This window comes from Spermophilus citellus (assembly GCF_964194105.1).
Source record: "Spermophilus citellus genome assembly, chromosome: 3".
NCBI classification, from domain to species: domain Eukaryota; kingdom Metazoa; phylum Chordata; class Mammalia; order Rodentia; family Sciuridae; genus Spermophilus; species Spermophilus citellus.
This window is the reverse complement of record NC_138184.1, coordinates 129,351,755-129,367,107: the sequence shown is the minus strand read 5'-3', so window position 1 is coordinate 129,367,107 and position 15,353 is coordinate 129,351,755. Positions and strand designations below refer to the sequence as shown.

Genomic DNA, 15,353 nt, shown 5'->3' with positions numbered 1-15,353 from the left:
GTTTATTGATAATATAGGAACAGAAAGATGGTTTTATAAATTTTATATTATACTAATTTCACATTGGATGATTTGCCTTGTATGTATTTTCATTACATAGTCCCCAATTTAACACTTTTAATATATTTATAAATCTTATATTAAAAAAAAACATTTTAAACCAAAAGCACATCTTTTGTCCTTTATATTACACACTTGATTTGATTTTCCTGGGGAGGGGGGGATGAGTTACAAATGTAAGTTCCCTGCTGGACAGGTCCTTCATAAATGGATATGTTTTACAGTTTTATAATTTTCTCATTGGTTCTCACCACAGGCTTATTTGGAAAGCCTTATTTATTAGATGAGAAAGCCAAGTCAGAGATGAGGTCTTCTGAAAGACCTCAGAGCCTCTTTGGATTCCTGACTTTGAAATCATTCCCATTGTACATAGATGTTTTTCAAAGAATAATCTATAGGGCTCAAATTGTAGCTCAGTGGTAGAACGCTTGCCTAGCACATGTGAGGTATTGGGTTTGGTCCTCAGCACCACATAAAAATAAATAAATAAAATGAAGGTATTATATCCATCTGCAACTAGAAAAAAAATTAAAAAGAATGATCCATAGTCTATCTTGTAACTAAAGCAGTTTTCCTTAGATTTAACAAGAGGCTATATTAATGAGAGCCAAATAGGAATAAACCTTAACAGGTTTCAGTGTCAGAATTGTTCCCTCCTCACTGGGGCCTTACAGTAGATAGGCCTGTCCTATCTCATTCTCCTCAGAGCAGTTAAGAGTAATAGGACAAGAAAGGACTGTTATCAGAGAATAAGACAATGTTTAAGCTGAAAGTCAATTTAGGGATTAGTTTATTTCTAGACCTGCATGTCCTTTACTTAGATTGATGTCTGTAAGTAACAACTATACGTTTAAACCTTTCAATTCCTTAAGCATGTGCCATAAATTTTAAGTTATAATTTGTTTAGATATAAAGACACTTGTTAAATATATCCATGTAAAAACTTCCTTATTTTAGGACAAGAGTTATATAGGATTTCTTGGCAGCTAATCATTTATTTGAAGAATTATATTTATAAATAATTTGGGGTAATCTGATACTTCCAAACAGATAAAAGAAAATTGGCTATGTTTGTGCAACATCTGTAAATTAAGAATTATATTTTAATTTAAAATACATGAATTTAGGGGCTGGGATTATGGCTCAGCGGTAGAGTGCTCACCTAGCACGTGTGAGGCCCTGGGTTCGATCCTCAGCACTACATAAAAATAAAATAAAGATGTTGTGTCCAACTACAACCAAAAAATAAAAATAAATATTTTTTAAAATTTTAAATACATGAATTTAAAACTTAATGAATTTCAGTCTCTTTGTAAAGCTATAAATAACAAAACTATATGAAATCTGATTATTGAACCAAATTGATTTACCTCTAAAGGTACATAAGAGCAAGGCATGGTGCGGCACACCTGTAATCCCAACAGTTTGAGAGACTAAGTAAGACAGGAGGATCACAAGTTCTAGGCCAGCCTTAGCAATTTAGTGAGGCCCTATGCAACTTAGGGAGACCCTGTCTCAAAATAAAAAGTGAAAAGAGATGGGGAATTAGCTTAGTGGTAAATTGCCCTCGGATTAAATCCTCAGTACACCCCCAAAATTTTTTTAAATAAAGGTATATAAGAAGAGACTAGATTTATTCAGGGAATTTTCACATGTAGAGTTCAAATTAAATCCAATGTATTAAATGTTATAAGGTTAAGTTGCCATAAAACTTTTTATTTATTTAACAAACTATTAAGAGTATGTCCATTTAGTGTGCTATCTGATGTATTTACATATCTGCCATGGGTGGGGTACAATGGAGATGTAAAGATAAATAATAAGTGAGATCCCTGATGCACAGTCTAGCTGGAGAGACAGTCATAGTACAGCAACTTATTTCAGACTGATATAAATGAAACAATAAAGTTATGAACAAAGTACTTTATTATAATCTAAAATAAACAGGACTTGGACCTCACTTTATTTCATTTCTTCTTTGTACTGCTTAAATTAGCATTTACATTTTCTGGTCTTTGCCTGAACCTTATATATTCTATTATCTATACATCTTTATCTATAACCCCCATTTGAACTTATATTTGGAATCCATCCAGTAAAAATAGGATGTTCTTTACCGGAAAGGCACCTCAGACTTCTGTCCAAAACCTAACACATTATCTTCCCCCAAAATAATTTGTTTCTGTTTTTACAATCTTTATTTCAGTTGATGGTACACTTTTACACAGTGCTCATATTAAAAATATAGAAGTCATTCTTGACTTCCACCTTTCCCTTCCTTCTATCCTCATCTCTACCTGCAATTTAATCTGTCACTGAATGCTAATGAATCTTAACTGTGAACACCTTTTAAATGTATTCTGGGGGCTGGGGATGTGGCTCAAGCGGTAGCGCGCTCGCCTGGCATGCGTGCGGCCCGGGTTCGATCCTCAGCACCACATACAAACGAAGATGTTGTGTCCGCCGAGAACTAAAAAATAAATATTAAAAATTCTCTCTCTCTCTCTCTCTCTCTCTCTCTCCTCTCTCACTCTCTCTTTAAAAAAATAAATAAATAAATAAATGTATTCTGTCTTCTCAGTCTCCACTGCTGCTGCTCAAGTTCAGGCCCACTGCCTTGAATTATTTTATTGACTTCCCCAGTTGTAGTTATCACTTGGCAATCCATTCTTCACAACACAATGAGAATGAATTTTAAGCAGTTATTTTAAGAACTTGAATAGATCCCCATTTTAAATCATAAGACCCATGCTCCTTAGTAAGTCATACCTGAAGATTTTCATGACACCTTCCTGTATACTATGTTAGGCACTGGTCATGCCAAGAAAAATAAGACTTGATTCTTAGAGATCTTGGACTGGGGAATACAACTTAAATGTCACTTTCTCTTGTTATAGATATCAATATATCTTTCCTTTCCTTCCATTCTGAATTACATCAATCACTGAGTTGTTTACTCCAAATGTTTAATGAAAACCTGAATTCTCAGTCTTGTGCATAATAGTGAACTATAGATGTTCATGAAATTAATGAATAGTTCTTAAAATTATAACTGTGTCGATAGGAGTACATTTGGCTTTTAAGTCAATGAGGAAAGTAAATGTGCAGTAAACATTTTTTTACCCTTTGGATCTTATTGACCCTAAGTCTCTCTATATACCTTAACTATGACCCCAATGTTTGAGAAACAACATATTTAAAACATGTTTGTAGAGGCCTCAACACCTAAAGTTAAGGGTTGAAATTCACCACAATTTTTACCCATAGAGCCATGGTAGGGTATGCATATTAGAACCCTTTAGGGATGGGTAATTTAGGGGAACTCTATGATGATGTAGTTTACTTGAACTCTGTATCTTGCATGTCTGATGTTTACTTGGACTCTGTATCTTGCATGTCTAATCTTATATTTCTTTGTACACTGTGGTTCTATGAAAAGAACAGCTTCCAGAAATCTCTCTATCTCCTCCTTCCTCTTCCTTGAGTGGTTTTAAGGTTCCTTCTCCTATTACACCAGTAATTTAGAGATGAAGGCAATACATGTGATCTGCTATCTGTGTCCCTTTCAGTGGTATGCAGTATCAGAACAATGGAAGAGTTTTCTTCAGCATGGGGTTGTGTTGGGGTTGGCCATCTATAGCCAATTGCCTTTGTATACCTCATGGACTAATAGTGATTTTTACATTTTTTTTCCCAAATAGAAAAGTAAACAATGTTTATTACCTGGGGACAATGTTGGGTTTAGAAGAAAAGGATGTTTAAGGTTTCCGAAATTTCTTTTTCACGTGGCTCAATTTTTCTAATTTTTTTGGACTTTATAGCCTGATATTCTTCTTTTTTACTTTTTCTATTGGTGCATTATAGTTGTACAAATTGATGGGATTTATTGTTACGTATTCATACATGCACACCATATAACAATATAATTTGACCAATATCAATTCCCAGCATTTCCCCCCCTCCTTCCTTGCCTATCACTCATCCTTTGCTCCCTTTCCTCTACTGATCTCCCTTTGATTTTTAGAAGATCCACCCCGCCTTTGTTTTCCTTTTTCCTCTCTTTCAGATATGAGAGAAAACATAGGACCCTCTTACCTTGGGAGTTTGACTTATTTCACTTAACATGATGGTCTCTAAATCTATCCATTTTCCTGCAAGATTTTTACAATTTTTAATAATTAAAAAAATAAATTATATTTAATGCCATGAGCATCATATGAAATTCAAATTGTAGTGCCCAAGATATTTTACTGGACCCGGCCACATCTATTCATTTACCTTTCATTAGTGATTGTTTTTGCTCTATAATAGTGAACTTGTAGTTGCCATAGAAATCATCTTATCCAAAGAACCACAAATATTTGCTATTGTCTCTTTATAAGTTTACTGATCCCTGATACATGTAGTACATGACATGATGGAGAGAAAAGAATAAATCTAAAACTGGGGAGTGAAGCACAAAAACAAAGGTGGTGTTGGTGTCATTTGTGCGGACAGAGAGCAGTGAAACTGTATTCTGATACCTAAAGAAATGGGTGAGAACAGCTGGTCATGGTGGCACACACCTGTAAAACCAACAGTTTGGGAGGCCGAAGCAGGAGGATTGTGAGTTCAAAGGCAGACTCAGCAACTTAGCAAGGCCCTAATAAGCAACTCAGCAAGGCCCTGTCTCTAAATAAAAAATACAAAAAGGGCTGAGGATGTGGCTTCTTGATTAAGCACCCCTGGTTTCAATCCCTAATACCAAAAAGGAAAAATAAATGGATGAGAGCCTGATGAGGTGTCACAAGGATGTAATCCCAGCTACAGGTTGAGGCAGGAGGACCACAAATTAGAGGCCAGTCTGGGCAATTTAGCAAGACCCAGTGTCAAAGAGCTAAGAATGTAGCTCAGCATTAGATAGAGCACTTGCCTAGCATGCATGAGGCCCTGGGTTCCATCCCTCCTACTGTGAAAGGAGAGTGAAAAAAAGGGAGGAGTGGCGGCAGACAATGAAGCCCTGAATTTAGCCATGACTGTTGCTATAACAGAGTTCCCAGTATTTGCAGGTTAGCAGTATGTGAATCCAATTTTCTGTTGCTGAATTACTTATTTTTCCTTGTGGTCTTCAAAATATATTTTCAGGCTAATAGTAAGTAATATTTTATTTACTGCACAAAACTGAATTGCTTTGAATTTTAGGTATGGCAGTAATAAACATTTGTGCATTTGATGTAGGAGTACTTTGAGGGCCATTGACTAAGTCATTTCTAATTCACCAGGAACACAATTGCTGTTAATGATATTTTGAGGCTTCATTTAAGATCGTTTTTTGTGTGTGTTTGGGGTTTTTTTGTTGTTGTAGTTTTTTACAAATTCAGCTTTCTCTTCTTTTGAAACTACTGACCTGTAGGTATAGAAAAAAAATTGTTTCAGTTCAAAGTGGCTTTATGTAAACTCTTATGTGACTGTTAACAATAAAGGAACTAGAACAGGCAAGTGAGAACGTTTATACAGTCTTGACAGTTGGTACTGGTTCCTGTAGGAAGTGAATAAGCCACACATGGGCACAGGGTGAGGAAATTCTCCAGCCTCAGACCTTGAGCCTTGCTCATGTAGAGGAGAACCAGGTAGTTTCAAGGCCCACCAATCTGCCTGTGGCCTTCAATGTCTCTTCAGCTCTTTATCTTCAGTCCTTGGTCCCACTATAGACACGTTCTGAGTCCTTCCCACCTGGATCCCCTTTTAACAAATTCAACCAAGGCTAGATGCTTTGCCAAGCATCAGAGGGAAAAACAACACACCAAACTCTTCCAGAGAAAGTGAAAATAGAGAACACTTCCCAACTCAATATATGAGGCAAGTAAAACCTTTACACAAAACTTTACAAGACAACAAAGAAACAAAAGGTCAAGTCTGTATTCCTACAAAAAAAAATTAGAAATTATACTTAACAATGTGTGTAACAAACTATAAAAATACAAAACAATAGTGAAGAATAGTACCTCATGATCAAGTGGCTTAATCCAGAAAAGCAATATTAATTTAGCCTTTAAAAAAAATCTACTTATGTAATTTACCACATTAACAGTATGTGTAAAAAAAATCATACGATCATCTCAGTGGATACCTCAATGTTAGTATATAAAATTAAACATTTATTCATGTGAAAAAAAAAGCTTTTAGCAAACTATTCATGTAAGGCAATTTACTTAATGTGATCTACAAATCAGTTGTACCAAATATCATATTTGATGATGATATTTTAAAATCTTTCTCTTTGAGATTGGATACAGGTATGTACTGTCACCAACCCACTAACACTGAGCTAGAGATTTCACCTCAACAGGAAAGCAAGAAAGAGAGAGGTAAAAGAACTAGACAGGAATAATAAAACTGTCATTAGTTACTGATTACATAATGTCTGCATGGAAAATCCAAAGAAAGTCTATAATTAACTATTAAGATTAATATGTAGTCATTGGATACAGGATAGTATGAAAAAATCAACTGTACTTCCAAATAACAGTGATAAATGATTAGAAAATTAATGCTTACATAACATCATTTACAACTACTTTAAAAATATTAAACTTTTAAGAGTAAACCCAGTGAAATATATGCAAAAAACAAAAAAATTACATAAATTACTCAGATATTCCATGTTCATGGACTTAGAAATCTCCATATTATAAAACATAAATTCTTCCCCAAAATAATCTAGAATCTATGCAGTTTCATTTTAAATCCCAACAAATATTTTTTGTGGAGATTGGCAAGATGATTCAAAAATTTATATGGAAATGCAAAAGGATAAAATAGCAAATATAATTTCAAAGGATAATAATAAAGACTATTTTTACTACTAGATATCAAGACACTAATTCAGACAGTATGATATGAGTAAAAGAATAAATGATCAGGCGGTGGCTCAGTGTTAGAGCGCTCACCTAGCATGCATGGGGCACTGGGTTCAATCCTCAGTACCACATAAAAATAAAATAATAAAATAAAGATATTGTGATCACCTATAACTAAAAAAAAATATTAAGAAAAAAAGAATAAATGATCGATAATACACATTCATGTTTAGTGAGAATACTGCCTGGGAAAACTATAGTAGAATTAGTTAAACCTGAACATATGTAGATTTTTCAACCCCACAGGTCCTCTTTCTCCTAGATAGATAATATCTAATAGACTATCATGTGGGAAAGAGTGGAGTCTATTCTGTACTGCTTGCTCTGTGGAGGACTCAGACTCCAGCCCTTCAGTTGAAGTCATGGTTAAGCTTGTTATGAAAACATTATTAAAATAATAATAGGTGGTAGTGGCAAGAGAGATTACCTCATAGTTTGAAAGAAGACATTGGCCCTTGGCATTAGGTAAAAACTGTATGATTTCCAAGTTGCTAAGGATTCAGTGATATTTACAGGTGATTAGAATTTACCCTGTGGTGAGGACTACACTAAACAAGTGACATGCATTTTATATACATACAGTCCTCCATATCCATGGATTCAACCAACTGTGGGCTGAAATGATTAAGGGAAAAAATGCATCTGTCAGGCACAGTGACACACACCTATAATCCCAGTGACTTTGAGAGGCTGTGGCAGGAGGATCGAAAGTTCAAAGCTAGCCTCAGCAACTTAACAAGGCTCTAAGTAACTTAGCAATACCGTATCTTAAAATAAAAAATAATAAAGGTCTGGGAATGTGACTCAGTGGTTAAGCACCCTTAGGTTCAATTCCTGGTACCAAAAAAAAAAAAAAAAAAAAATCTGTACTGAACATGTATAGACGTTTTTCCTAAAACTATAGTCACTGTGTATTAGGTATTATTTGCAATGTAGAGATGATTCCAGTATCCAAGAGGATGTATATAGGTTGTATGCAAAAAAGTACACGATTTCTTTAAAATTTGTAAATTCTAATTAATTATACAAGATAGTAGAGTGCATTTTGACACATTATTAACAAATGGAACACAACTTCTCATTTCTCTGGCTGTACATGGTGCAGTCACACCAGTAGTGTAATCATACATGTATATACAGCAATAATGTCTGTCATTCTACTGTCCTTTCCATCCCTGCAGCCCCGCCCCTTCCCTTACTCCTCTGTGCACAATCCAGAGTTCCTTTATTCTTCCCAATTCCCCCACCCCGCACTATGGATCACTGACAACTTATTAGAGAAAACATTCAGCCTTTGGTTTTTGGGGATTGGCTTATTTCACTTACCATGATATTCTCTGGTTCCATCCATTTACCTGCAAATGTCATAATTTTATTCTTTTTTAAGGCTGAGTAATATTCTATTGTGTATGTATACCACATTTTAAGGACACCATTTTATATGAGGCATCCTTAGTTTTGTTATCTGCAGAAGATCCTGGACCCAGTCTTGCATGGATATCAAGGAATGATTGTACTTTAATTATCATAACTCTAAAGCAGATTTTGCATCACTTGTACAGATAAGAAAAAAGAGAGTTTAAGAGGGTAAATAAATTGCCTAAGATGTGTCAAATGCCAGTTGTGGGATGCAAGTCCAGAGATTATAACCTTAATCAATATGCTATCCTGATTCCCCTGTTTGACCTGCTTATTAGTTTAAGGACAAATTGTAGAGCCATAATGTCTCTATAATGAGACTTTTCCTGCTGGTGCTATATTTAGAATTATATCATGATTGATATCATTTTGGAAGGTGATACTGTTCTTCACATTTAATTAGATGATGATGAAATTCATATTAAGGAATCTTGTGGCCAATTTCTATTAAAAAGTAAAATGTATTTTTTATTATTTATTTATTTATGGTTCGTAAATAAATAAATCAGGTATTGAACTGAGGGGCACTCAGCCACATCCCCAGCCCTATTTTGTATTTTATTTAAAGTCAGGGTCTTACTGAGTTGCATAGCACCTCGCTTTTGTTGAGACTGCCTTTGAACTCAGATCCTCCGGCTTCAGCCTATGAGCCACTGGGATTACAGGCGTGCGCCAATGTGCCTGGCTTATATTTTTAAAGATTAAATCATTTATGCATAAATGTACAAAAATGGAGTTATTTTATGTGTAACTCTGTAAAAAATATTGACTTTAATATTTGATTATGATCTAAGCCTATTTTGTGCTGCTGTAACAGAATACGACAAAATGGGTAGTTTATAAAGCACAGAAACATATTTGGCTCAGGATTTTGTTTTGTTTTGTTTTTATACTGTACTTGGAATTGAACCCAGCACCTCACACACACAGGTACATCCCCAGCCCTTTTTTGTTTTTATTTTGAGAAAGGGTTTTGCCAAGTTGCCCAGGTTGGCCTCAAACTTGTAAAAATGCTGTCTCAGCAGGAATTACAGTAGTGCTCCATAATTTCTGGCTTGGCTCAGAGTTCGGGAAACTGGGAATTCTAAGATTGAAGGTTCACATCTGGCAAGGGCCTTCTTGTTTCATTACATGGTGGAGTGGCAAGATCACTAACTCAAGAGAATGCGAAGGGTGCCACACTCACTCCTTTACCAGGAACCCATTCCAATGATAGTGTCATAAGTGTACTAATTACCTCTAAAGGCTCCACCTCTGAACTCTTTATTACAAGGGGTTAAATTTCCAACACCTGAACCTAGGGGGACACATTCAAATCATAGTAGTTGATTTTTGCAGATTTATAAATTATATTTTATTTGATAAATCTTAATCAATATCCCAAGTGATATTGCTACTTTGTGATTGAATGAGCTAAATTTGAATATCCAATAATGGGAATTTAGAAATTTGTATTAATATATGCCATCTCTGGAAAGTTATTGGTTTTAACAGTGAATGTTTGTATTTAATTCCAGGGGTAAGTTTGCAGTGGTGAGGAAATGTATAAAGAAAGATTCTGGAAAAGAATTTGCAGCCAAGTTCATGAGAAAAAGAAGAAAAGGCCAAGACTGTCGGATGGAAATTATTCATGAGATTGCTGTACTTGAACTAGCACAGGACAATCCTTGGGTCATTAATTTACACGAAGTTTATGAAACTCCATCAGAAATGATCTTGGTTCTGGAATAGTAAGTATTGTCTTCCTTCAGTTGAGTTTGTTTGATGGTCTGTACTTCCTTTATGGGATGCCACTTCTCTGTAATAATGTGCAGGGTCTGGTTCTCTAGAAAGGATTTTCCAGTTCATTTTCATTGATGTTCTTCATAAATACCTTTACCATGCTTACTATGTCACCTACTTCTCAGCTTTTGTGAGATCCCTGGCAATTTTGTCCCTAGATGGAGAAAATAAGGCCATTAGACACACATTCCCCTGAGCATCCCTTACTCCTCTTGAGTATCTCTGTTTTTACTGTCAGACTTTTTCCCATCTGTTTGAAGACAGATTCAATTACTCAATGCCAAGGCTAAAACCCCTGTCCATGTTCTTTAATTCTCATCCTTTCTTTTCTGGATGTGTGTTTTGATTTTTAATAAGTTACATAACTTCTTTCAGACTTTCAGTCCCCCCTCCTTTGGTAGTTCTTTTCCCTCTGTCTTCTATTATTTCATTGTCTTCTACAATTCTCCCTCTTCCACTTAAACTGTTATGCTGGCTTTCTCTTTACTGTCATGCTTCTTAAAGAATAGTTTCAATTTATAGTTTTCCTCACCTTCCCATCAATTACATTCTATTTCATTGATCCATTTATCTGTTCATATGCCAGTACTCGTCCACTTTCATTCTAATGCTATCTGCTCTTCTAAAACTTTAATGAGGTCACCATTCCTGTTTGATAAAGTCAGTCTCCTCATTTTAATATTCCTTCTACTTCTTACTCTCTTTAAACATGTGATGTTATACATTTTTTCTTGAAATTACACTCTTCTTGTTCTCAACAGCTCCATTTTGTTTTTGTTTTTAATTTTCTCCTCTCGGTTATATCCTAACCTATATAAATGTAAGAGTTTCCCAAAATTCCACTTTTAATTAACATATATATATATATATATATATAAATGTATTTTAGTTGTAGATGACACAGTGCCTTTATTTTATTTATTTTTATGTGGTGCTGAAGATCAAACTCAGTGCCTCACACATACTAGGCAAGTGCTCTAAAACTGAGACATAACCCCAGCCCCCAGTGTTGACTTTTGTCATACAATTATGTTCTGTATATTTACTCCAGATGGTAGTATTTTACACGGCTTCGGCTATTATTTATACGTTAATTATTTCCAAACCTTCCAATCTCAGCCTCACTTCTAAGCTTCAGCTGCATACTGTATGTATATGTATCCAACCATGAATCATTGTTAATTCAGGGTCATTACTCTTGCTTTGCTCTGTTAATGCCCATTTTTCTTTTATTCCCTATTTCTATTGGTATCCCCATTTATTTCATTGCTCATGCTAGTGAAACTATCCTTCATTTATCTCCTTTAACCTCATGAATAGTGAATCGCTAAATCTCCAGCATCCCTGGGCTGATCACTCTATCTTCTATTCTAGGGACACCCTTCTACTACTGTTAGATAATGGAAACATAAAGGTGCTGATATTATTCATTTGCTTAGAAGCTCTGTTGTTTCAGTGATTAGGTTTTTAGAAATAAAATTGGTATAATTTGGCCCCAAATTATTGTATTCTACTTTTAGTTTAAAGAGAAAGTTTTAGAAATATACTCTGGATACTCAGATACCAAAATTCTCAATCATATCAATAGATCGATGCCATGGAAACGGGCAGGTTATAATCACTGTATTGTTTATTCATTCCAATAGCACTGCTATATGTACTAGATACTAATATGTGCTAAGTATAATAACAGTGAAAATAATACAGCCCCCTTTCCTTCAGGTGCTAAAAGTCTAGCAAAGGTGATAGAAATAAATGACACAGCAATATTGGTGTTCTACCAGAAATTCTTATTAGATGTCATGTGAACATAGAAGAAATATAGTAGCCACAATGTACTGTACACATTTTATATGAGGCAAAACTTCCCAGGTGTGGTGTAGCACACCTGTAATCCCAGTGGCTCGGGAGGCTGAGGTAGGAGGATTTCGAGTTCAAAGCCAGCCTCAGCAGAAGCAAGGCACTAAGCAACTCAGTGAGACCTTGTCACTAAATAAAATACAAAATAGGACTGGGGATGTGGCTCAATGGCTGAATGCCCCTGAGTTTAATCCCAGGACCCCCCCAAAAAAAGAACATTTTATATGAGGCAAAACTCAAAAGAGAGCCGGGTGCACTGGTGCACACCTGTAATCCCAGCAGCCTGGGAGGCTGAGACAGGAGGATTTTGAGTTCATAGCCAGCCTCAGCAACGGTGAGGTGCTAAGCAACTCAGACCCTGTCTCTAAATAAAATATGAAATAGGGCTTGGGATATGGCTCAGTGGTTGAGTGCCCCTGCGTTCCATCCCCACTACAAAAAAAAAAAAAAAAAAAAAAAAAACTCAGAGAAATTATCAATCTGCAGTCATACAAGTAGCAGAGCCAGTTTGGTCCATTACAAAGTCTTTGCTCTGCTCTTGGCCATATGCTATTAGGGAGAGTGCATCCTGGGGAAGGCAACATTTAGTATGTATCAGCCATCATTGCCCTATCAGGATTTTTCAGATTATTTAGCTTTCATTCCATGCTCTGCTCTTATCTCTCTCATCTTCTTTTAGTTTTTCTCCAGCTTCATACCCTGCATTCTAGGCATATTCCGCACCCATGGTTCCTACCCCTCACCAGGACTTTAAAGGTATAATTCCGTCTTCTTTTTCCTTTTTTTATGACAAGAAGTTTTGGATATCCCTACCTTGTCTCACCTATGAATGTGCCTTTTTAGAGATTTTTTTTCCTTTATCTTTGATTTTCACCTCACATCCTTGTTTATTTGTGTTTATCCTGATTGGGGTTCATTGAGCTACTTGGGTATTTGTATTTGATTCACATTGGATAGTTCTACTGTTTTCTCATAAAATTCACTGATTCTTCTGCAGGTCTAATCTATAAAGATGAGAGAATTTTTCATTTTAGTTGCTGTATTTTTTTAATCTCTAGAAATTCCATGTGTTGTTCTTTCTTTCATGTCCTCCATATCTTCTTTGTTATATCTATATTTTACTCTAAATCCTTGGACATCATTATAATATCTTTGTAATACCTGTCCTTATCTACCACTTCCATCACCTTTGTCTTTTCTAGTTCTGTTTCTATTGTATTATTGTATTGGGTATGGGTTGTAATTTGTGGTATTTTCAGATGTCTAGAAATTTGAGGTAGGATGTCATACATTTAGAATAGTAAGGGTATCTAGTAGATTTCATTCCATTAAAGAATAGTGAAGTTTATTTTTGGCAGGCAGTTAATTTACATATGAGTCAGCTTAGTTAAGGCAGCTGTAAGGCTAATTTAGCCTTAATAGTACAGATGGCCCTCTTGGGAAGGCCTGTTGATGGTCCTGAGTGTTTAGGGTGATGTTTCTACTCCAAATGGACAAAATTCACATTCTGACCTGGTCCTATGTGAACACTGGGAATTATTCAGTTTATAAATATTTTTCAGTTCTTGATTAACCTTGAAGGGTTAAATTCTGTGCATGTGTATGTAAGTAATTTGCCTAAAACTTCAAAATACTACAAAGCAGATTCTGGAGATCTTTCTCTGTGTAGTCCCCTCCCTCCTGTTTGGTACTCTACCTGCAAATTCCAACTTCCTTGTCAAACTCACAGTCTATCTTCTCTATTTAACAAGGCTGCCATATTTTCCTTGGGTTCCTACCCGACCCTGTACCACTGTCCATAAATTGCCTCCAGGTAAGAAGCCAAGGAAATAGGAGGGCTCACCTTGCTTCCCTCCTTTCAAGGATCATGGTCCTACCATTATTTCAGTTAATGGGTAAAGAATATATTTACATAGGTAAAAAAGTTACACGATTTCACATTGTACTGAGAGGAGTGTAATTTCACCGATAACTAAGGCAGCTTTTAAAGCTTTTATAGGATTCTGCATCTGAAGTACATCCTTGAAGTTTTTCAGAAAACTATAGTTATATTAATATTGTGTTCAAGTGAACTACTTAAGAGAATAAATAAGCCAGGCATGGTGGCACACAACTGTGATTCTAGCAACTGGGGAAGCTTAGGCAGGAGGATCACAAATTCAAGGCTAGCCTCTGCAACTTAGCAAGACCCTGTCTCAAAATAAAAAACAAAAAGTCTAAGGTTGTAGATAAACACCATACTGGAAAGAACTAATAATTATTTCTCTTAAATTTATGTAATTTTGTAAATTTATTTGTTAATTTGTGTATGTTTATGTAAATATTTATGTAAATTTAAATATATCCATGAAAATTGATCTCTAGTGAATATTATTGTGAATGGTAGTAATGAGCTGAGGACTCATGACAATAAACTGTGATTAGGAAATTTTTTTCAGACAAAATGTAATTGAAGTATAGTTCTGTGTGTTATTGGCAAATTGTGGCTTGTATGTGCAAAAGGTTGTGTGGATGATACATTGCATTATGGTACATTTCTAGATGTTTGAGAGTGAGTTGACTCTGCTCATATTGTATTTTGCTTCAGGTCATCAAATCCATTTTACAAGTATATAGTATTGCCAGGTTGTGATTAATTTACTCTAAGGTTTTTGTTTATGGTTTTTTTAGTATTAGTGATTGAATTCAGGGGCACCACCAAGCCACATCCCCAGCTCTATCATTATTATTATTATTATTTGTATGTTATTTAGAGACAGGGTCTCACTGAGATGCACCTCACTGTTGCTGAGGCTGGCTTTGAACTCATGCCTCTAGTCTCAGTCTCCCAAGATGCTAGGATTACAGGCATGCACCACTACGCCCAGCTAATTTACTCTAATTTTGTTGTATATGTTTACCACATCCTTTCTTATGATTAATATTTTAATTTTATCTTTCTGTAGTGCTGCTGGAGGTGAAATCTTTAACCAGTGTGTTGCAGACAGAGAAGAAGCTTTTAAAGAAAAAGATGTTCAAAGACTTATGAGACAGATTTTAGAAGGTGTCCACTTTTTACACACTCATGATGTAGTTCATCTAGATTTGAAGGTAAGGTCTGAATTATTTACAATTTGAGATTGATAAGAACTGGCATTCCAAATATAAAGTATCTAGCAGGAATTTATTAAATATGTATCAAGACTTTGGGCTTTATTAGGTAACAAGGTACAGTCTCAAAAAACAGAGCTTGGAATTTTACTGGAGTGGATAAAGACTTCCTGGTGGAGATAGAACTTGAGTTAGACTTTTTTTAAAAAAAAGTTAGGATTTAGGTAATTAGAGAAGAATAGG

General features: G+C 35.4%; 1 protein-coding gene across 1 annotated transcript in view; it reads left to right on the top strand.

The window, feature by feature from the left end:
- STK17A (serine/threonine kinase 17a) overlaps window positions 1-15,353 on the top strand; it is a 29,047-nt gene that overhangs the window by 3,406 nt on the left and 10,288 nt on the right. The window contains exons 2-3 of the mRNA XM_081286885.1: window positions 9,896-10,108; window positions 14,966-15,110. Coding sequence (XP_081143011.1) covers window positions 9,896-10,108; window positions 14,966-15,110 — 358 coding nt within the window. The remainder of the gene's footprint in view (window positions 1-9,895; window positions 10,109-14,965; window positions 15,111-15,353) is intronic.